The 22,372-nt window shown below is 47.0% G+C and overlaps 1 protein-coding gene across 2 annotated transcripts in view; it reads right to left on the minus strand.

Annotated features, from left to right (window-relative positions):
• MYH9 (myosin heavy chain 9) overlaps positions 1-22,372 on the minus strand; it is a 419,875-nt gene that overhangs the window by 23,172 nt on the left and 374,331 nt on the right. For both annotated transcript variants that reach the window (XM_029590410.1, XM_029590411.1), the window contains exons 37-38: positions 14,934-15,057; positions 7,087-7,295 (exon numbers count right to left, since the gene is read on the minus strand). In XM_029590410.1, coding sequence (XP_029446270.1) covers positions 7,087-7,295; positions 14,934-15,057 — 333 coding nt within the window. The remainder of the gene's footprint in view (positions 1-7,086; positions 7,296-14,933; positions 15,058-22,372) is intronic.

Genomic DNA, 22,372 nt, shown 5'->3' on the forward strand with positions numbered 1-22,372 from the left:
ATTGGGCATACAAATGGCAGATGAAATTTAATGTGGATAAGTGCAAGGTGATGCATATAAGGAAAAATAACCCATGCTAAAATTACAATGTTGGGTTCCATATTAGGTGCTACAACCCAAGAAAGAGATCTAGGCATCAGTGTATAACACATTGAAAGAGTCTGTTCAGTGTGCTGCGGCAGTCAAAAAAGCAAACAATGTTGGGAATTATTAGAAAGGGAATGGTGAATATAACGGAAAATGTCATAATGCCTCTATCGCTCCATGGTGAGACCGCACCTTGAATACGGAGTACAATTCGCATCTCAAAAAAGATATAATTGCAATGGAGAAGGTACAGAGAAGGGCTACCAAATGATAAGGGGAATGGAACAGCTCCCCTTATGGAGGAAAGACTAAAGAGGTTAGGACTTTTCAAGCTTGGAGAAGAGACGGCTGAGGGGGGATATGATAGAGGTGTTTAAAATCATGAGAGGTCTAGAACGGGTAGATGTGAATCTGTTATTTACTCTTTCTGATAGTAGAAAGACTAGGGGCACTCCATGAAGTTAGCATGGGGCACATTTAAAACTAATCTGAGAAAGTTCTTTTTTACTCAACGCACAATTAAACTCTGGAATTTGTTGCCAGAGGATGTGGTTAGTGCAATTAGTGTAGCTGAGTTCAAAAAAGGTTTGGATAAGTTCTTGGAGAAGTCCATTAACGGTTATTTATCAAGTTGACTTAGGGAATAGCCACTGCTATTAATTGCATCAGTAGCATGGGATCTTCTTAGTGTTTGGGTAATTGCCAGGTTCTTGTGGCTTGGTTTGGCCTCTGTTGGAAATAGGATGCTGGGCTTGATGGACCCTTGGTCTGACCCAGCATGGTAATTTCTTATGTTCTTATAGTGCCCTCTCACGAAGCTTCGAGAGTCTATGCCAAGAAGTGAATCTGCGCATATGCATATAGAAGACTCTTGCCCCAATGACTGGCAAAGGCATCCTGAGGCTGGTTTGCCATCTGACCTGTACAGGGATCAGAACCAAGGCACTTTCCTGTTGCAGGGGGGACACGAACAGATCTATGTCTGGGCTCCCCCAAAAGTGGAATATCCGATTTGCTACCTCCTGGTCCAGGGACCACTTGTGGGGTCTGAAGGCTCGACTCAGCCTGTCCGCTATCATGTTCTCCGTCCCGGCCATGTACATGGCCCTGCACACCATCCCTTGGAACAAGTCCCATTGACCAGATCTGGATAGATTCCTAACACAGAAGGTGAAATCCCATGCCTCCCTGCTTGACGACATCTCATGGCTACCCGATTTGTTTGATCAGGTCAATTGTTGAACAGCAGATTTCTGAAAGTCCATAGTGCATACCTGATTGTCCAAAGCTCCAGGAAGTTGATTTCTTAAGAATGTTCCTGAGTGGACCATAGACCCTGGGGTCCTGAGTCTATCTACTTGGGCTCCTCTACCCCAGGGTCAGCGCATCCATGGTTAGGAAAATTTGATTAGGGGGACTTTGAAAAGAGATCCCCCATTCCAGATTTGAAAGTACCCACCAGGATAAGTCCCGGAGAGATGGGGTAACAGATGTAATCCTGGAGGGTCTGAGGGGCCTGGCGCCACTGTGACCTTAGGGTTCATTAGGCTTTGTGCATGTGTAGATGTTCCAAGAGAGAGTGACATGGACAGTTGCAGCCATATGGCACAACAGCCTCAACATGTGTCAGGCTGACACTTGCTGGCTCTGCTTAATCTCTGCTGCGATGATAGTCAGGGTGACAGCCCTTTGACAAGGCAGGAAGGCCTTGTACCGAGTCAACTAACAGGGCTCCTATGAAGTCCAGTTGAAGTGATGGGCTGAGATGGGACTGAGTTGTTGAGAACAAACCCTAGTGACTCCATCACTAGGATAATCAAGCACATGGACCTGGCGACTCTTGCCTGAGATGTGCTTTTGACCAGCCAATCATCCAGGTAAGGGAAAACATGCACTCCCAGCCTGCGGAGGTATGCTGCCACCACAGCCAGGCATTTTGCAAAGACTCCTGGGTGTGACATTAGCCTGAACGGCAACACCCGGTACTGGAAGTGCAGTTTTCCCACCACAAATCAGAGATACTTCCTGTGACTGGGGAAGATCTCAATGAGTATGTCTTTTAGATCGAAGGAGCATAGCCAGGCCCCTTTTTGTAAACGGGGGATCAAGGTACCCAGGAAAATAGTCTTGAACTTTTTTTTTCCCCCAGAAATGTGTTTAAGCCCCTTAGATCTAGGATGGGACAGAATCCTCCTGTTTTCTTTGGAATCAGGACATACCTGGTGTAGTATCCAGGCCCTTTCTGCCCTGGTGTTTGGGGCTCAACCACCCTGGCCATTAAGAGGGAGGAGGGCTTTGCTAGTAGTAACTCCTAATGTACTACCAGCCCCCAAAACAGGCACTAAGGGCAATTTGGTGGGACACCCAATAGGTTCAATTGATATCCTTGATGGATGATGGAAAGAACCCACTGGTCTGAGGTTATACTGGGCCACTGGTTTGCAAAGATCCACAGCCTGACCCAGACTGGAGGGTCCAATGTTGCGGGTATGGACAACTGGCCTACATTCCCATGACCCAGTCAAAACACCATTCCTGGCATTGACTGAGGCTCCAGCTGGGGCCTCTCTGCTGATGGTGTTGATGGGAGCGAGGGGAGCACTTCCCTTGGTGAAAATAAGACTTCCTTAGCCCCTGTCTCGCTGGCCTCCTAAAAAAGAATGGGTCCGGAGTGCTGGCGGAGGGTTGTTGGAGGTTTTCATGATGGTCCTGAAATTGGGCAATGGCATCCCTCTCCCTATCTCTGAAGAGATTCTCCCCAGTATATGGTATGTCAGCAAGTCATTCCTGTACCTCTGGTTGGAGATTCGAAGCCCACAGCCATGCCATTTTGTGGTGCAGATTTCTGCTGCAGAGACTATGCCATCTCGAAAACATCAAAGGTTGCTCGGACCTCGTGTTTTCCACACTCCAGGCCCTTATGCCCCAGAAATATGAGGATGTCCTGCTGTAAATAAATAAATACTGTTGAGGCAACTGCTCAGCCACCTCTTGTACCTGCTTCCAGATGTCCTGCGAGTACTGGTTCATGTGGAGCTGGCAGGCAGCTACGCGGGCAAAAAGCATGGCACCTTGAAAACCTTCTACCTAAGAGTGTCCACCACTCTATGGTCCTTCCCTGGGGGCGCCGAGGAATGAGAGCACTTGGCACCAGAGGGCTGATCGACCACTGACTGGTGGGGCAGCTAACATATCATATTTATATTGAACTTTTGTACATAATTATTCTCCTCTATCTCTTTCTATTTCTTACATTCCCAGTTCATTAGCCCTTGTTAATTGTAACTGCTTCTCTTCATCACGTTATTTATGTTTTTTGGTTGTATTATCCGCACCCCTGTTTTCTGTAAACCGACATGATGTGAACGAGTTCATGAATGCCGGTATAAAAAAACCTTAAATAAATAAATAAATAAATAAATATCAAATCTGGTAGCCTTCTGGATGAGGTAGACTCTCTGACTTCTTAACGGGAAGGAACTGTGAGGGGGTGTTCCCATATTCTCAGCAGCAGCTCCTTAAGGATCTTGTGCACCAGGACTGCAACAATCTCCTTAGGAGGCTCCACAAACTGGAGGATCAAGCATTTTGTGCCTGGCGTCCTCCTAACTGAAATGGGAAGGCTTCTGCCATCACCCTCACAAATCCTGCGAAGGTCAAGTCCTCAGGTGATGTCTCTTTGCTCCTCTGGAGAAGGGTCTGATGAGAGACAATTGGAGGAAGACTCAAGCATCATGCCCACAGGGGGTCATAGGACTCTTCATCCTCACTGTAAGCAACAGGGGATGGGTCCCTAAGTGCGTGGCCTTTGTCCAGAGATGCAGACTCAGTAAAACTGGACAGCAGGGCTGTCTCCATCGGCCTCTGTGCAGCTTCCTTGGAGAAGGAACCAGCGACAGCCACCATATCAGTAGGGGGAGGCCTAGGTGCCCCACTGGCCACAGATGCTGCCCTAGGAACAGACACCAGCTGGTTCGGCAACCTGATGAGCTTCTCCAGAAGTGGTACAAAAACTGGTGGCATTGGGTCTGGTTCTATCAGTGCCACAGGACTGAAGCCCTGAAGCAGCTGGTCCACCACAACCTGAACTCTGCATTCCAACTCCTTCTCGAACATTGCTGATGCCAACACCTACTGGGAGGAAGGAGGGGTGGCCAGATCTTTGGACCCTCAAGGTGGATCGGTGACAGACATCAGGACCTGTGGAGACCTTTGCAGACTCCTGGCACAGATAGAGGACTGGCACTCCTTGCCACTGTGCCACTTTGGGGGCACCATAGCAAGAGCCGGTGCATCCCCACACCCAGTACGTGCACTGTCAGGGACCGGCACCAATGCTTCTGCTTCCCTTGATGTTCGTCCTGGTCTTTCCCCCAGTGCAGAGGCAGATAACAAGGAACTCAACATCCTCGGCCTGGAGGAGATCAAGGGTGATTGGTCTACGGCGCCCCTATCCATGGACAGCATCGATGCAACAGACTGTCCCGCCAAACGTCAGTGGCTCAGTGTCCAGTGCGACTCCCTGGTCCTTTGATACTGATCCAGATGCCTCAGACATCTGACTCAGAGCTGTTCCATCTTGTTGAATTGAAGCAGACATCCCTTCGGGATCATCTGGGCACATAAGCAGAAACCCCAGATGTTATGCAATGCTCTCAGGCAGAAGACATCTCATGTGGATCTATGATGGACACAGTCCTCACGCACTACTTGCATTGCTGAAAAACAGATGAAACAAAAGGGGCATAAACCGAAAATGTTTGCGGGCTTCAATGACCGGCAGGCACCAATGCACCACTGCCATGGGGGATTGACTGTGAAAGTAAACTTACCTGAATTGCCAAAAACCTGACTAGGAGCACTATGGGGAATGGTACCAAGAGAGACCAGTCAATGGAATAGAATGGAAAAAATACACAAAAAGCTTGAGAAAAATTTTCACAAAGCCAAAAACAGCCAAAAGTGAGCTCATTCAAACCATAAGGCTTTACAGCTCTGTGGAAAAATTACTGGAGAGGGATCTAGCATGGACATGTGGTATAGGGCATGCTCAGTGTGCCTAGTTAAAGTTCTTGATACTTTGACTGATGATATCGCCCATGTGTGAGGACTACCATCCCATTTGTCCTTTGAGAAAGCTCATGTTATATTTCTAGTTTAATTTTGATGGTTTCTGCCAAAAACCCCAGTCTGCTGCAGCACAAGCTGCTTGCTCTACATGCCCTAAATCCTTCTGAGGCAGGAGAACTGAGATTTGCCAGACTTAGTTTGCTGGAGTCAGATCCTAGTATGTTAAAAAAAAAAAAAAATAAAAAAAAAAAAAAAAATATATATATATATATATATACATATATACATATACATATATATATATACATATATATACATACATATATACACATATATATATACACATATATATATACACATATATATATACACATATATATATACACATATATATATACAAGGAACCAGCCATTCTGCTGTTCTGGTCCTTGCTTCCACCGCAGCACCAACCCCACTGAACATGGCTACTGCTGAACGCTCTGTATCAGTCAAAACAGGCCTCTTGTTGGTCAAAAGTCTTGTATGCACCAACCGGGATACAAGCAATCCCCTTAATGCATCCAGAGCCAAAGGAGTGGGAAGGCTGCTCTGCTGATGCACACCTCTGACTCACCCTGGGACTAACTGCTGTGCTTTAGGAATTTTCCTCTGGTCACTTTCTTTTTGTTTAAAAAAATAGCTTTAATAAGTTAACAATGCCTCCAAATAAATAGTATAGATAAGAGAAAGCTGGGGGGGGGGGGGGGGGAGGATGTCAAATCCAGGAAGAGGCAAGATCTGCCCAAGGGACCAGAGTCCTGTTCTGCTCTCCTACAACCCCTCGGCTCAAACAGGACCCAGCTAGAACTCAGTCATCCAATTCAAGCTACTCATCCAGAAGCTACCTCCTAGGAGCCTGCTTTACCAGGGGATGCAGCTCAAAGACTGATGCCCTGGGAGAGTACCACACCTGCTCTACCAGGGAACAATGCGTGGAGACCAAGACCTGGGAGCTATTAATCTTGTTGTACCATCTGCTGTAAACAGAACACTGGTGTATGACTAAGCTGCACCATTGTTACAGCACAACTTTTCCAGTGACAGCACTGCTATTGTCTCCATCTGGTAGCAGGATGGTATAAATCCATGTGTCTTGTCTAGCAGGATAAGGAAAATTAAACAAGCAGAAATTACCAGCTATTATACTACTATAACACTTGTATTTTGTAACAAGGATGAGGCTAGTATATACACATCAAAATCAGTACTCTGAATATATAGAAAGTAATGTAAAAAAAAAATCAGTAAGTACAAGTCAAAGACCAGCAGGAAGGTTTCAAAGCTTAAAATAAAGCTTGTGAAAACAAACCCTGAGGATGGAAACAAAAGATGTGCCAAGGACCTGTTTCTTCACATTTCATCTCATCTCTTTAAGACCTGCGCCTAGATTTCAAACAGTTGTTCTTGTCACTGTGTAATAACTGATGGCCATTTCTCTGTTTAATATTGTGCTCATTTTATTTGTATCTCACGTGTTCCTGTCTATTTTAATTTCCTGGACACCACTGTTTGAATATTGTTTCACAAACAGCAGCCTTTAGTTCACTTTATAAAGTTTAGTTGTTGCAGAATTGCTCTTATGAATAAGCCTATGGCAAACACCTACTATGCCCCTGCAATACCAGCTCCATAGTAAAGGGGATACAAGTTGATGTTAGAACAGTTTTACTGCAGTTTGTGCTTAGATTCTAGGAAACCCAACAGTTGCATCTGCAATGTGACCACAACACTGCTTCCTTTGATTTCCCATTTCCACATTAGTAATTTCAACTTGTCTATATGAAATTTGTTTTCCAAGTTCCTGCCACAAAAAATGGATGAAACCATGAAATCTTCACAGTTCTCAGAACATTAAAAAGAGTGCTCTGAAAGGAATAAATATGCACATACTTGGTCTCTACATCCAACTGTTCTTCCATCTGAGCAATCTTGGCCTCCAGGGCTGTCATGGAAGCCTTAAACTTTGATTTGACAGTGCTCTCCATTTCTTGCAATTTGGATTTCAGATCTTTATTCTGCCGGTCCAACTGTTGACGGGCATTCTCATTCTTCTGTGCATTGCTGCGCTCTGCGTTCAGGTCTGTATTTAACTGATCGATCTGCACAAAAAAAAAATAAAAGCAGTGTTTTTCACCCTAGCAATTTAATGTGTTTAACAAGAAAAAAAACATTTAATCAAGTGAGCAGGAAGGCAAAATTGCTCAATTTTTAGCAAGGGTTCTTTGGAGAAAGCAGCTGTCATATGGATCTTCCAGAGCTTTCTGGAAAGGAAACAGTCCATGTGCTTGATAGAAGGACCTTATGAGTCTAGCAAATATCTGCAAGCCTCCTTGAGAAGTGCCAACAGTGCTGGGGTGAGATTGGTAGGGAAGCAAATGTGCTCCACAGCTCTCTGAAGGAGAGAAGGCTCCAGACTAGACCTCTAGTGACCAGTATGCCTGAGGCACAGAACCTCTCGCACCTCTTGGCAACAGTGCTTCAGCTCAGGAAGAGCTCTTTGGCTCAGAACTCTGGTCTTGGCTTAGCTATGACTGAAGTACAAAATAAAAGTGGCACAACCTATCCACCAATCAGTTCAATAATCCTCCTTTCAAGCCTTTGATACTGGCTTCAAAGAGCTTTAATTAAGTTCATTACAAAGGGAACTCAGAGCCTATCCTAGGCAACTCTTGCACAGATGTCACAGCTGGACTCATTGTGGACTTGTCCCACACATTTGTAAAACTTGGGCCTAGATTCATCATTTTGCGATAAATATAGCAAGAATAGCACCCACAATAAAAAGGGGCATGGCAGGCTAATTTTCCTGATACTACTTTGCATAGCTATTTTACCGCAACAGGTTAAATTTATCACACCTGTGATATTTGCACATTGCAAGCAGAGAAGCTGGTGAGAGAGCGAGCGCCAGTACGCGAGAGGCTCACCAAAAACTTAACTATTTATACCACTGTAAGAGAGGGCAGTTTTACATATGAATGAAGATTTAAGGTGATTTGGAGGGCTGAAAGGTGAAAGAAGAGTAGATTTGTACCATGTTCTCTCTACCTAGCTGCAATCAAGAGAGAACATGGTACAGATCTACTCTTTTTTCACCTTTCAGCCCTCCAAATCAGCTTAAATCTTCACTGATGGTAACTCTGTTCGTATGTATGACTGTGCATGTTATACTGCTCCCTAAAATCTAACTCACCCCACAAACCTCACCCCAAATTACTAGAACCCCCTCTTACAGTGGCATAAATAGTTAAAAAAATCAATGGGCCTCCACAGAGGCTTCTCCTCCCCTGAAACAGGATTTGCAATAAATCCAATTTCGGCCATATCACACAGGTATCGCAGGCATAATGCCAAGAAAAAAGGTGTAGTTATTTCTTGCATTAAATCCTGCAATAGTGTTTTTTACATTATTGCAATCAACATTGAAACAGCACTCAATTCCATTTACTCTGACCAAACTCCTGCCACTTGAATAAGTTTTTCAAATTTGCACACGCATTTCACGATACGATATTTATCGCATGCTTTATGGTTATCACACGCATTAGGGCCCTAAATGAAAATTGGTTCTTACTGCTAATTTTCGTTCCTGTAATACCACAGATCAGTCCAGAAAAGTGGGTTGTGTATCCCTACCAGCAGGTGGAGTCAGAGAACAATTAGAACTTTGGGCACTGCTACATAACGAGAGTGCCACCTGCAGTCACTCAGTATTGACCTGTACCCAAGCCCATGCTAACAGAACTAAATAATGAAGGGTAGCACCCAACCAAATTTCTGGACTACCACTTTGCCGCTGGCAAAAACCAGACCGAACTGCTGCTAAAAACTGCTCCATGAATCATGCCTGCAAAAAAGGAGCTTCAACAATAAAAAAATGTAAGCAGGTTCTGACCAAGACAGTCTTTCGGTAACTGAAGAAAGGGGTGAGCCTCTGGACTGATCTGTGGTATTACAGGAATGAAAATTAGCAGGTAAGAACCAAATTTTCATTTCCTGAACATACCCAGATCAGTCCAGAAAAGTGGAATGTACCCAAGCCACCCTACACTGGGCGGAAACCCAAAGGACCACACGAAGCACACTCTCCCTGAAGGACGGTTCATCAGAAGCCTTAAAGTCCAATCGGTAATGTTTCGTAAACATGTGAATAGACGACCACACTGCCGCCCTACAGATCTCCTGAGGCGACAGTAAGAAACTCTGCCCAGGAGGTAGCTTGAGCCCTAGTGGAATGAGCTCTGAGACCTAAAGGCACCAGACTCCCTCGGGCTATGTATGCCGCGCAAATGGCTTCCTTAATCCACACTGAGATATGGTCGCCTTTGATGCTTTGTCCCCCTTCTTTGGGCCACCATAGAAGGAACAAATGATCAGATTGTCTGAAGTCACTGGTACCCTCCAGATAATGCAATAAGGTGCGTCGCACATCCAAAAGATGAAGGTCTCTCTTCTGAGAAGATTCCCGGGATCAGTTAGGGAACCCCAGAAGCTCCACAGTTTGATTGACGTGAAAGGCTGAAACCACCTTGGGGACAAAGGACAGAACCATACGTAACTATACCCAATCATCGTAAATCCGAAGAAAAGGATCCCGACAAGACAGCGCCTGCAACTCAGATCCGACTGGCCGAGCAAATGGCCACAAAAAACACTGTTTTCAAAGTCAGATCTTTCAGGGAAACTCCACGAAGAGGCTCTAAAGGAGTGCCACATTGAATTTAGTCCTACGAATTCTAACTCCAATCCAGACACACCGAACGGATGGGAGGCTAAAATGTTTGACCCCCTTACGAAAACGAGCAATATCTGGATGTGCTGCAACGAACAGCCGTCAAAGTTTCCCCGCAAGGCACCTAGAGCTGCAGCTTGTACACGAAGGGAATTGAATGCCAATCCCTTAGAGAGGCCCTGTTGCAGGAAGTCAAGCACCCGAGGAACATGCACCTCTAAAGGGTCACAGGAACGCTGATGACCCCACGTCTCAAAAAGCTTCCAAACTCACATAGGCCATAGAGGTGGCTGGACATCTCGCCTGTAGGAGAGTGGAAATGACTTGTTCTGAATAACTCCTCTAGCGTAAACATCGCCTCTCAAAAGCCAAACCGCAAGAGAAGAGATCCTCCCGATCTGAAAATATGGGCCCCTGACGGAGCAGATGCGTTAGATGAGCCAGCTGAAATGGACCCTCTAGAGCCAAGTGTACCAGATCTGTGAACCACAGATGATGTGGCCACTCCGGCACCACCAGAATCACCCTTCCCGGGTGCCGCTCTATGCGACTGAGAAGCTAACCTATGAGGGGCCAGGGTGGGAAGGCATACAGAAGAATCCCCGTGGGCCAAGGACACACGAGAGCATCTATGCCCACCAAGCCCTGTTCTTGGCGATGGCTGAAAAAACGAACTGTTTTTGCGTTTGCCTGCATTGCCATCAGATCCAGCTGAGGAGTTCCCCATCTGGCGCAAATGAGATTCCACACAGAGAATTCCCATTCCCTGGGTCTAGTTGCTGACGCCTGAGAAATCGGCTTGCACATTTCTCTACTCCCATGACATGGGATGCGGCAATGCCCTTGAGATGGAGCTCTGCCCAGGTGAACAGAAGACGTGCCTCCAGTGCTACGGCGGGACTAGAGTCCCGTTTTGCTGGTTGACGTACGCCACCATTGTTGCATTGTCCGAGAAGACAATCACCATTCTGCCCTGGATCCAGGGAAGAAACGCCCGCAGGTCCAGACGTACAGCCCTGGTCTCGAGCCGGTTTATGGACCAGGATCTTTCCATCGACCAGAGCCCTTGGGCGGACCTGTCTGCACACACTGCCCCCCAAACCTGAGAGGCTGGCATTGGAGATTATCAGCCAATTCTGAGTATCCAAATCTCCCCCCCCCACACCCCCCGTTCCAGATTGTCCAGTGACAGCCACCATGACAGACTGGCTCTGGATTCTGGAAGTAGAGGCATTGGTAGATGGAACTGCTCAGACACTGGGCTCCAGCGAGATAAAAGCGCACGCTGTAAAGGTCTTAAGTGAGTGAACGCCCACGGAACCAAGTCCAAAGTTGAAGCCATGGAGCTCAGGGTCTGAAGATGCCACACTGTGGGATTGTTCCTTTGAAGAAGGGACTGTATTTGTTCCTGCAACTTCCCTATTCGGTCTGCCACTAGAAACACTTTGCCCAGCAAGGTATCGAATTGTGCTCAGAGATAAATCATCAACTACTGAGTGGGTTCCAAGTGACTCTTCTGCACATTGATTACCCAACCTAGGGATCGCAATGTGAACATCACCATCTCTCGCAGTCCTCCCGAGACTTCGCACGAATCAGTCATCCAGGTACGGTTGGACCAAGATTCCCTCCTGACGAAGGAAGGCAATCGCCACCACCACCATCACCTTGATGACCGTGCAAGGAGCTGTTGCGAGACCAAATGGGAGGGTTCGAAATTGGAAATGTCATCCCAAGACCTTGAACTGCAGAAACCTCTGGTGATTCAGCCGGATCGGAATGTGTAAATATGCTTCCGTGAGGTCCAGAGAAGCGAGAAATTCCAATTTTCGAACCGTGGCCATCACTGTCCTCCGGGTTTCCAAATGAAGTGAAGAATCCGAAGGCAACGGTTCACCTTCTGCAGATCGAGGATGGGCCGAAACGTGCCCTCCTTCTTGGGGACCACAAAGTACATGGAGTACCGACCTCTTCCCTGTTGAGCCTCCGGAACTGGGACAATAGCTTTGAGCTCGAGAAGTCGTTAGTCACCCGGACTGCCTCTCGCTTGACACTTGAGGCCACTCGGGACTTCACAAAAACCTCCCGGACTGGTCACGAGAACTCCAGTGCATACCAGACTTTGATCACTTCTAAGACCCAGCGGTCTGATGTAATTCTTGCCCATTCCGTGTAAAAGTTGGATAACTCTGCCTCCGACAGCTTCAACAGAATGGGTACTCGTGGCTTCATTGGGGGTGTTTATTACTTCCTGCACCACAGGGCTCCCCGAGGTGGTGTCAGGCAGCAGAGAACACCTAAGCCCCAGTCAGCTCTAGGGAAGGAGTTTTGACTGGACCTCATGCCAGTTTGCCTGTACCTAGGGCGATCCTCCAGTTGGGGTCAAGCTGCAGTTCTTTGCAAACCAGTGGCCCAGTGTAACCTCAGACCAGGGGCAGTTCTATAAAGAGGGTGAGGCAGCTGCTTCAGGTGCAAAATTTTAGAATGGCAAGAAGTGCCCTCCAAAACGCTCAGTGGCTACCTCCCCCTGCCAGCGAACGAAATTGAAGACCCTGCGCGTAACCGGAAGCTATCCCTCCAGTCCAGCACAGCAGTACATCTGCTATCTAGCCTGAAGGAGCTATGGTTTCGCTCCACACCCTACGGTGATGCTACACTATAAGAAATTGCATAAGCGATTCCCCTTTCCCTCCTGCAGCAACAGCCAGTTCCTGAACATACCCAGATCAGTCCAGAAAAGTGGGTTGTGTATCCCTACCAGCAGGTGGAGTCAGAGAACAATTAGAACTTTGGGCACTGCTACATAATGAGTGCCACCTGCAGTCACTCAGCATTTCTCAGACTCCAGCGGGTGGTACAGATGCACACCTGCAGTCTTTAGTTATATTTTTTATTTAGTTTGAGTTTAATTTTTTGGTTTACAGTCGCTTCCTGAGGTGTTAGGCGCCTTCGTGGGCCATCCCTCAGTAGAAGCTGGGCGTCTGGGGGAATTAGATATTCCTGTCAGGGTTTTGCCCGCCACAGTTTGGTGTTTGACGACCAGGGGCTCCTGGCTACTCACCAAGGTCTCTGCTACAGCTGCTCCCTTGTCTCCTGGCAACAGCTTTTCTCTGTTTTGGTAAAGTTTATTTAAAAAAAAAAAAAAAAAAAAAAGCTATTTTCACTGCAGCTAACAGTCTTCTGTGCTGCGGAAAGGAGAGGTGCAGGAGGGACCGGGTCTTTTAAGGCTGGCCGGGGAAGCTGTCAGCAGTGTTCCCCTCCAGGTTGTTTTCTGAGGGCAAGGGTGAGTTTTTTCTCAGTGTGCCTCGTTTACTTGCCGCTTCCCTGCTGGGGGCCTTGCGTTTTCGCTATAGACAGGCTCTTTTCGCACGGCTACACGTGTTTTTTTTCTCCTCAGTCGGTAGTCTCAGCCCGCACCACGAAAAGTTTGTTTTTCTGGTCCTGCCTTACTGAAATTCTCCTTGTCATGGCTGAGTTTCTTTTTTTTTCCACGCCCTTTTCTATTTCACTTCAGACAGTCGGCGCACTGCTGCGGATGGGACCAAAAACAGATTTACAGGCCAGCACTGAAAAAGACCCATGATCATTACATGAGAGCACAATGGGAAATTAAAATAAGTAAATGCTGATGATTTTGAATTGAGGAATTTTGTATTTTCTACCGGGCATATTCTCCTTATGCACCAGCGACATGAAGGTGTCCTGCTGCTAAGGCAGCTGCTCGGCCACCTCCTGCATTTGCTTCCAGATGTCCTGCGAGTGCTGGCTCATGTAGAGCTGGAAGGCAGCAATGTGGGCAATAAGCATGGTGCCTTAGAACATTTTCCAAGAGTTTCCATTGCTCTGTGGTCCTTCCCCGGGGGTGCTAAGGAATTGGTCCAGGCTCGCTTGACCCTCGAGGGAAGATTAGGCCATCACCAACTGGTAAGACAGTTCAACCTTATTGAATCCAGCAGCCTTCTGGATGACATAGTGACTCCTGTTAAGGCAGTCTGGGTCTGAGTGGTTGTTCTCATATCCTCAGCAGCAACTCCTTAAGGATTTCGAGTACCAGGACCACCATGATCTCCTTAGAAGGCTCCACAAACTGGAAGATATTTAGCATTTTGTGTCTGGCATCCTCCTGTTAAAAGCTGAAAAATGGGATGGCCTCCACTGTCACCCTCACAAACTCTGTGAAGGTCAAGTCCTCAGGCAGGGACTTCCTTCGCTCATCTGGAGATGGTTCTGATGGGAGACCATCAGAGCTGTTGGAGAGGGACTCCATCTGATCATCTCCCCAGGGGTCATAGGGACCATCCTCCTCACTGTATGCAGGCACTGGTAAAACTGGCTGGGGGACTACAGGTCTGTCTGCCACCCTCTGTGGAGCTTCCTCCTCAGAAGAACCAGCAACCAGTGTAGCAGTAGAGGCGGCCAGGAGCACTCAACTCCATCCTGGCCCCACCCTTGGCACAGAGTTTTTCTTAACAGTTTTGAAACTGTCTTTCTCCATAAGTCAAGGGGCCATTTATTTTACATGGCAAGGCCTTATTTTTGGAATGAGCTGTCAGATCAAATTAAAATTGAGATTTCAATAGTCAGATTCCAGAAGGTGTTAAAAGCTTCTGTTTTAATAAGCCTATTGCTACAAAGATTTCTTTAAAAATAATATTGCCTGAAAGGAGCATTCAACTGTTCTAGGGAGACAGTCTTAGAAGGAATGTTGTCTGGTACTTTTTATAAAGAGTTCAGGTACTGTGGTGAACCAGGATGTATGTTTTTTATGATATGAGTGGGACAGAAATCTAGAGCTTCTTAGTGTAATGTTTTTTTCGCAATTTTATTGATATTTTGCCTTTGATTTATTTTACATGTTGATCATGTGTTCGCATCTTTATTTTTATGTTTGAATACTAAATTGTATGTTTTTGTTACCTGCTTAGTATTGTGGATAGGCAAATTATAAATATTTTAAATAAAGCCTGACTAACCTAATGCTCAAACCAAATAAGTCATTCCTTACCTGTAAAGTAGCTTTTCTGAACCTGTCATTCACCATCTCTGTATTGCCCTGCTCTTCCTCCAGCTCTTCTTCCAGCTGTGCTATCCTAGCCTCCAGCCGGCGTTTCTCTTCTAGGGCCAAGGCTCTGTATAGAAAGAAGCATAGACTGTTGGATGCAAGCATATTAACTAACTTTAGTAAAGTAAAAAGAGAAGCAGCCCCTCCCCTTTTATCATCTGCATTAATATGAATTGTAATTACAAGAAAAAAATCATTTGACAGACTAGGGGGAAGCAGAGTTGCTTACCTGTAACAGGTGTTCTCACAGGACAGCAGGATGTTAGTCCTCACATATGGGTGATATCAGGATGGAGCCCAATTACAGAACACTTTTGTCAAAGTTTCTAGAACTTTGACTGGCACCTACTGGGCATGCCCAGCACAGCACCAACCCTGCATCCAGCAGGGGTCCCCCTTCAGCCTCATAATATAGCAGAGTACATGCAAAAAAAATAAAAGAAAACGTAAACTAACCCAACTCCGTGGGGTGGCGGGTGGGTTTCATGAGGGCTAACATCCTGCTATCTTGTGAGAACACCTGTTACAGGTAAGCAACTCTGCTTTCTCACAGGACAAGCAGGATGTTAGTCCTCACAAATATGTGAGTACAGAGCTGAGGATGCCCGAACGAAGCACCAAATGCACACAAAGACATGTAACAGGCACAACAACAGGGGTGGAATTTGGTTAGGAAGGCATCCTGAACCCTAACGGGTCGGAGGAAGGATGTTGGTAAGAAACTGAAAATAAGTTGCGTAGAACAGACTGGACGAAGATGGAATCTTGTTTGCCAGCCTTATCTAAGCAATAATGGGCTACGAATGTATGGAGAGAACTCCAGGTAGCAGACTCGCATATGTCAGGAAGTGGCACCGAACGGAGGTACGCTACTGATGTTGCCATGGCCCTAATAGTGTGCTTTCACATGGTCTTTGAGTGGAATGCCTGCTTGCTGGTAGCAAAAAGAGGTAGTGTCCGCCAACCAGGAGGAGAGGGTCTGCTTTCCCACAGGATTTCCCAGTTTGTTGGTATTGAATGAAAAACAATTGAGTGGATTTCCTGTGGGCTGACGTTCATTCTAGATAGAAGGCTAAAGCATGCTTGCAGTCCAAGGAATGAAGAGCCTGTTCTCCTGGATTGGGATGGGGCCTGGGAAAAAAGGTAGGTAGGATGATTGATATGAAACTCCAATACTACGTTTGGCAAAAATCTTGAGTGAGTACGGAGTACTACCTTATGCAGAATTTTAGTGTACTGTGGGTAGGTAACTAATGCCTGTAATTCACTAACTCTGCGAGCAGATATGATTGCGAGAAGAAAAGAGTACCTTCCAGGTGAGATAGCTGAGATCACAAGAGTGGAGAGGTTCAAACGAGGTTTCATGAGCTGTCCCAACACTACATTAAGGTCCCAAGCAGGGGCAAGGAGGGTGCAGTGGAGGTTTTAAATGGAGCAAGCCTCTCATGAAGCGTGAAACTAAGGGATGTGTTGAGATGAAGACATTCTCTATACCCTTATGGTATAGAGACACTGCACCAACATGCACCCTGACAGAGGAAGTTTTCAGGCCTGATAGGTGCCAGAGATAGTCCAGGAACCTCGCCATGGGACAAGTGAAGGGATCTATGGACATAGAATGGCACCAGACCATAAACCTTTTCTATTTAGAACGATAAGATCTTCTCGTTGAAGGCTTTCGTGAAGCCATCAGGACTCAGGATACAGACTCTAAAAGGTTAAGAGGTTGGAGTATTAACCTTTCAACATCCAGGCCATCAGAGAGCCTGGAGGTTGGGGTGGCATAGGTACCTGTCGTTCTGAGTTATCAGAAGAGGATCCTTCCCCAGAGGAATGTGCCGGCATACTGATAGGTCCTGGAGGATTGGAAACTACACCTAGCGTGGCCAGTGTGGAGCTATCAGAATCATTAATCCCTTGTCTTGCCGGAGCTTCACGAGTCTTTGAAATGAGAAGTGGAGGATACGCATAAAGAAGGCCACTGGTCCAAGAGAGGGCAAAGGCATCTCTTGGATGGGACTGGCGACCGTGTGAGAGAGCAGAAGTTGCTTACTTTGTGGTTGTGGATCGACACAGAGGTCTATGCAATGGTAACCCCAGCGTTGGAATATCGTGTCGGCTACCGTAGGGTTGACAGACCACTCGTGCGGATGGAAAGTGTGACTCAGCTTGTCCGCCAGAATATTGTCCACTCCCAGCAAATAGATTGCTTAGAGGTACATTGAGCGAGAAAGGGCCCATGCCCATATCTGTGCAGCTTCCTGACACAGAAGGTAGGAGCCCGTTCCCCCTTTTTTGTTGATGTATCACATCGCAACCTGGTTATCGGTTTGAATCAGGATGGCCTTGTTGGATAGACAATCCTGAAAGGCCTTTAGGGCATATCTGATTGCCCATAGCTCCAGGAAATTTGGTGTTTGGCTTCCTCTGGAGACCAGGTTCCCTGAGATTGGAGGTTGCTGACATGTGCACCCCACCCGAGGTTGGATGCATCTTAATATAATTTGAGTTTCTGGAGCCTGAAATGGAAGACCTTGAGTGAGATTGGAGTGGAGCATCCACCAGGCTAGTGACAGAGGTAGCTGTTTGGGAACCTGGATAATGCTGGACATTGGCTGATAAGCTTGAATCCACTGGGATTTTAAAGTCCACTGCATTACTCTCATGGCAAGGCGAGCCATCGGAGTGACATGCACCGAGGACGCCATGTGGCCTAGCAGTATGAAGAAGGGACGAGCAGATGAAGATACTCGAGTCTGCAGGTGATGCGCCAGTGAGGCTATGGTGAAAGTGTGATCCTGGGGGAGGAAGGCTTTCGCCTGTATGGTGTTTATGTCGGCCCCTATAAAGGATAGGGCTTGGGATGGAACTATCTTGGATTTGGGATAGTTTATTAGAAACCCTAGGGAGATCAGTGTATGGATAGTGAGACGCAGGGAGGCTAACGCATCCTGCTGAGTCGGAGCCCTTATCAGCCAATCGTCGAGATAAGGATAGACGTGTACACCCTGATTTCTGAGGAAGGCTGCGACCACCACTAGGCACTTGGTGAATTCTCGTGGAGTGGACACTAGGCCAAATGGCAGTACACGGTTCTGGAAATGGTAGGGGCCGACCAAGAATCTCAGGTATTTGCGATGGGAAGAAGATGTCTGTGTAAGCATCTTGGAGGTCTAGAGAGCATAGCCAATCTTCCCTTTGCAGAAGAGGGAGTAAAGACCCCAAGGTTACAATTTTGAATTTTTCTTTCTGCAAAAATGTGTTTAGGGCGTGAAAGTCCAGTATTGGGCATACGCCACCTGACTTTTTTGGTATTAGAAAATACCAGGAATAGAATCCCTGCCCTTGCTGGGAGAGGGGCACTGGTTCTATTGCTCAGGACTGCAGGAGGGTTGAGATCTCCTGCTCGAGCAAGAGAGTGGTCGGATGTTCCCCATGTCAGCCAAGGTGGGGAGTCCGCTGGAACAGTCAGGAAATTTAGATGGTAACCTTGAGTGACTACTGCAAGCACCCACCGGTCTGTGGTGACTGTATGCCAAATGCTGTTGCAGTGGCAGAGCCGACCGCCGACCAGTAAGGAAGGAAGAGGAGGCTGGCTTATGCTCTCTAGGTGAGACTTTTGAGGGCAAGTGTCTGGACTGACCTTTTTAGTAAGGTCTGGAAGGATGCCCTATAGAAGCCGGAGGATAAAATTCTCGGCTTGTAGGTTGGCCGCTTAGTCACGCCTGAAAGTTCTCTTAGAGGCGGATGGAAACTCAGACTGCAGAGAGGAAAGCTGGCGCAGCGTTTCATGGTCTTTCAGTTGCGCCACAGTCTCTCAGATCTTTTCACTGAAGAGATTATCTCCTACACAGGGTAGATCAGCTAACCTGTCTTGCACTTCTGGTCTTAAGTCTGAGGATTTAAGCCAGGCCCATCTTCTTGTGCTAATTCCCACTGCAGACATATGAGGTCCGTGCTGCATATGATATCTTTATCATATAAAGTATAACTCAGTATAACAGAGACCTTTTTAAGAGGGTCCAGGATTTCTCAGATAACTTACCCAGAGCATCTCCAAGCTCAACTACATACTCTAGCTCAAAAAGGTCCGTGCTGCATATGATATCTTTGACACTGCCTCTGGAGAGAGGCAGTGTCAAAGATATCATATGCAGCACGGACCTCATGTTTTCCAGCATCTAGGCCTTTTTGAGCTAGAGTATGTAGTTGAGCCTGGAGATGCTCTGGGTAAGTTATCTGAGAAATCCTGGACCCTCTTAAAAAGGTCTGTTATACTGAGTCATGTGTAACTGGTAAGAGGCAATGCGAGATGAGCATGGAACCGTGGAAGATACCTGCCAAAAGCATCCAGGGATTTTTGTTCCTTCCCTGGAGGTATGGAGGAATGAGGTTTTGAATGTCGTGCCTTCTTCCAGGCTGACAACCACCACAGAGTGATGATCCAACTGCGATTTTTGAAAACCAGGAGCTGACTGCACAAGATATGTGGCAGCTGTCTTGTGGTTGACAGGTGGAACTGAGCCTGGGTGTTCCCAGTTTCTCCTCAGATCAAGCAGCAAGATTTCATGAATAGGTATAGACGATTTTTTTAGGAGCATCAAGAAACTGGAGTACTTTCAGCATCTTGTGCCTAGAGTCCTCTGTCTGAAGTGGAAAGGGAATGGTTTCAGACATTTCCTTAGTGAAATTAATGAAAGACAAATCTTCTGGTGGAGAACGTTTTTCATCTGGAGGAGAGGGCTCTGATGGTAGATCATCTGTATCCTGGAATCATAGGGTTGATCTCCAGCACCTAATGGGTCTCCAGAAGGGAGAAATGGTGCTAATCCTGAAGGACTAGGCCTTGGCATTGGAGGTGGCACCGATGGCATAGATGAAAGCACTGACAGCATAGATGGAGGAACTGAAGGGGCCGGTTACGTCAACAGACGAGTCTAGGGTAAAATGCCTGACTGTGGAATGGGTATCTTGTTTCCTCCTCATCCGAAGATAATAGAATCTGCATAGAAGGCACCGGAGCCACCGGTGGTCTCTGTTCCATCGGTGGAAGGGCATTGATCAACGCATTCAGTTTACCCAGTAGCGGTGCGAGCGCTACGGGAATCGGATCGGTGAGCGGCTCGAGAACTGGTACCGGCGTCGGAAGTTGGAAGCCCTTAAGTGCTTTACTGAAGGCCTCTTGGTTCATCCGATCCAATTCCTCTCAGACCTGGTGCGAGTAACCCCAGCTCCGGAGAAGGAGGCAGCACTGGCATAGCCGGAGGGTCCACCGGTGAAGGTGGAATCGCAGATCCCTGCACCACTGAAGGTGGGGGAACGCCTCTGTGACCCAGTGACAGAAGAGGATGGGGCTTCTTTATCGTTGGCTCTATCAACGCCGAGGACTTGCCTGAATCGGTGGACTAAGCCTTCCGATGGCAGTGTCAATGCTTTTCCCGGTGATCGCATCAGTCCTTTTCTTGAGGAGGCAAGGAGGGAATTGACACCTTTGGAATCATTGATGCCAGACGGGCAGCAGTGGTGTCCCGTTGCTGGCAAGAGGTCGATGGTACTGGCTCAGATGTCAGCTTTCGATGGAGTCTGGGTTTTTAATTGAAAGAGAAACTCCATTTTCCCTACACGAGACTTACGACCCTTCTGTGTCATTTGGGCACATTTGTTGCAAGTTAGGACATCGTGGTTGGACCCCAGGCACATAACAGACCCCATGCGGGTCAGTGATGGACATTGTTAGACTAAAGTCGGGGCACCAACGAAAACCCGACGCCATGACTCCAACAAAAATTTAGCTGTGGTGTGGTCGATGGCAGATAGACCCCGAAGAAAAAAACTAGACAGGAATCGACCACAACAAGGGTAAAATCTTACCTTTCAACCGTGGAGTATGGATATCGATAGGGAGACCCCTATGGGGTAAAAAGTTTTTGAAAATTTTGAAAAAGTTCTGAGAGGAAAATTCCTGTCAGGAATCTCAAGAGAGCTCCTTAACCCGTGTGACTACTGCTGCGTGGAAAAAAGACTGAAGGGGGACCCCTGCTGGATGCAGGGTTGGTGCTGTGCTGGGCATGCCCAGTAGGTGCCAGTCAAAGTTCTAGAAACTGACAAAAGTGTTCCGTGATTGGGCTCCATCCTGATGTCACCCATATGTTATACTGTTCCATATGTTATACTGTTCCATGTAAAGCTCCGCTCTCTGTTGAGCAGTTCTTCGTTTTATGTAAACCGGAGTGATTTGTAGTCCCTACAAGAACTTCGGTATATAAAAATTAAAAATAAATAAATGTGAGGACTACACCATCCTTGTCCTGTGAGAATCATCTTTGACACTTTCAAGTGTACTGGCATTCCGCAAGGATCCTCACTTTCAGCACATTTAATATCTACTTGCTCTGCTATGCAATTTGATAACCAACCTTGGACTGAATTTTTTTGTATGCAGATCTGCAATTCATTATCCATTTTTGGAAAGAATATTGGCAGGATGACTGACTGGTTAAGATGGAAATCCATCACCATCTTAGGCAGGATCTTAGGGTGTGTATGCAAGACCACCCTGTCATCATAAAATTTAGTATAAGGTGGATAAGTCACTAAGACCTGGAGCTTGATGATCCTATGCATTGAAGTGACTGCGCTGAAGTGACTGCCACCAGAAATATGACCTTCCAGGTCAGGTACTTCAGGTCACAGGTGCACAGCGGCTCAAAAGGAGCTTTTAGCTGAGCTAACCCCAAGCTGAGGTCCCCAAAGACAGTGGGAGGCTTTAGGGAAGGCTTCAATTGAAGCAGGCCCCACATGAACCTAACTATAGACTGAACAGAGATGGGCGTACCATCTACCCCTTGGTGGTATTTGCCAATTGCACTGAGAGGAACTCTAACGCTTTGGTTTTTAAGCCAGCTTCCAATAGGTGTAAAAAGTAGTCAAGCAGTTTTTGTGTGGGGCAGGAGAACGGATCTATGGCCTTCTGCTCACACCACACAGAAAACCACCTCCATTTCAGTCCATAGGACTTTCTAGTGGAAGGCTTTCTAGAAACCACCAGGACCAGAGACATCCTCTAAAGCAGCGCTTCTCAACCGGTGTGTCACGACACACTAGTTTGTTGCCAAACACCGGCAGGTGTGTCGCATCTCCCGGTATCCCACTACCCCGTTCTACTTTCCTTTTGCCTTTTTCCAGCCCCCGTGGGACAATTAAAAGCCTCCTTTCTTCCTACCCCCCCATGCTCAATGGGAAGCCTCCTTCATTCTGCCTGCCCCCGCGCAGGCCAATCGGAAGCCTGCTGCCTACCAGTGGGAGTACGAAAAAGGGAGGAAGCCTTTGATTGGCCGGTGAGGCAGGCATCAGAAAGCCTGGGGGTGGGGTGGAAGGAATAG

This window comes from Rhinatrema bivittatum, chromosome 2 (genome assembly GCF_901001135.1).
Source record: "Rhinatrema bivittatum chromosome 2, aRhiBiv1.1, whole genome shotgun sequence".
Lineage (NCBI taxonomy): Eukaryota > Metazoa > Chordata > Amphibia > Gymnophiona > Rhinatrematidae > Rhinatrema > Rhinatrema bivittatum.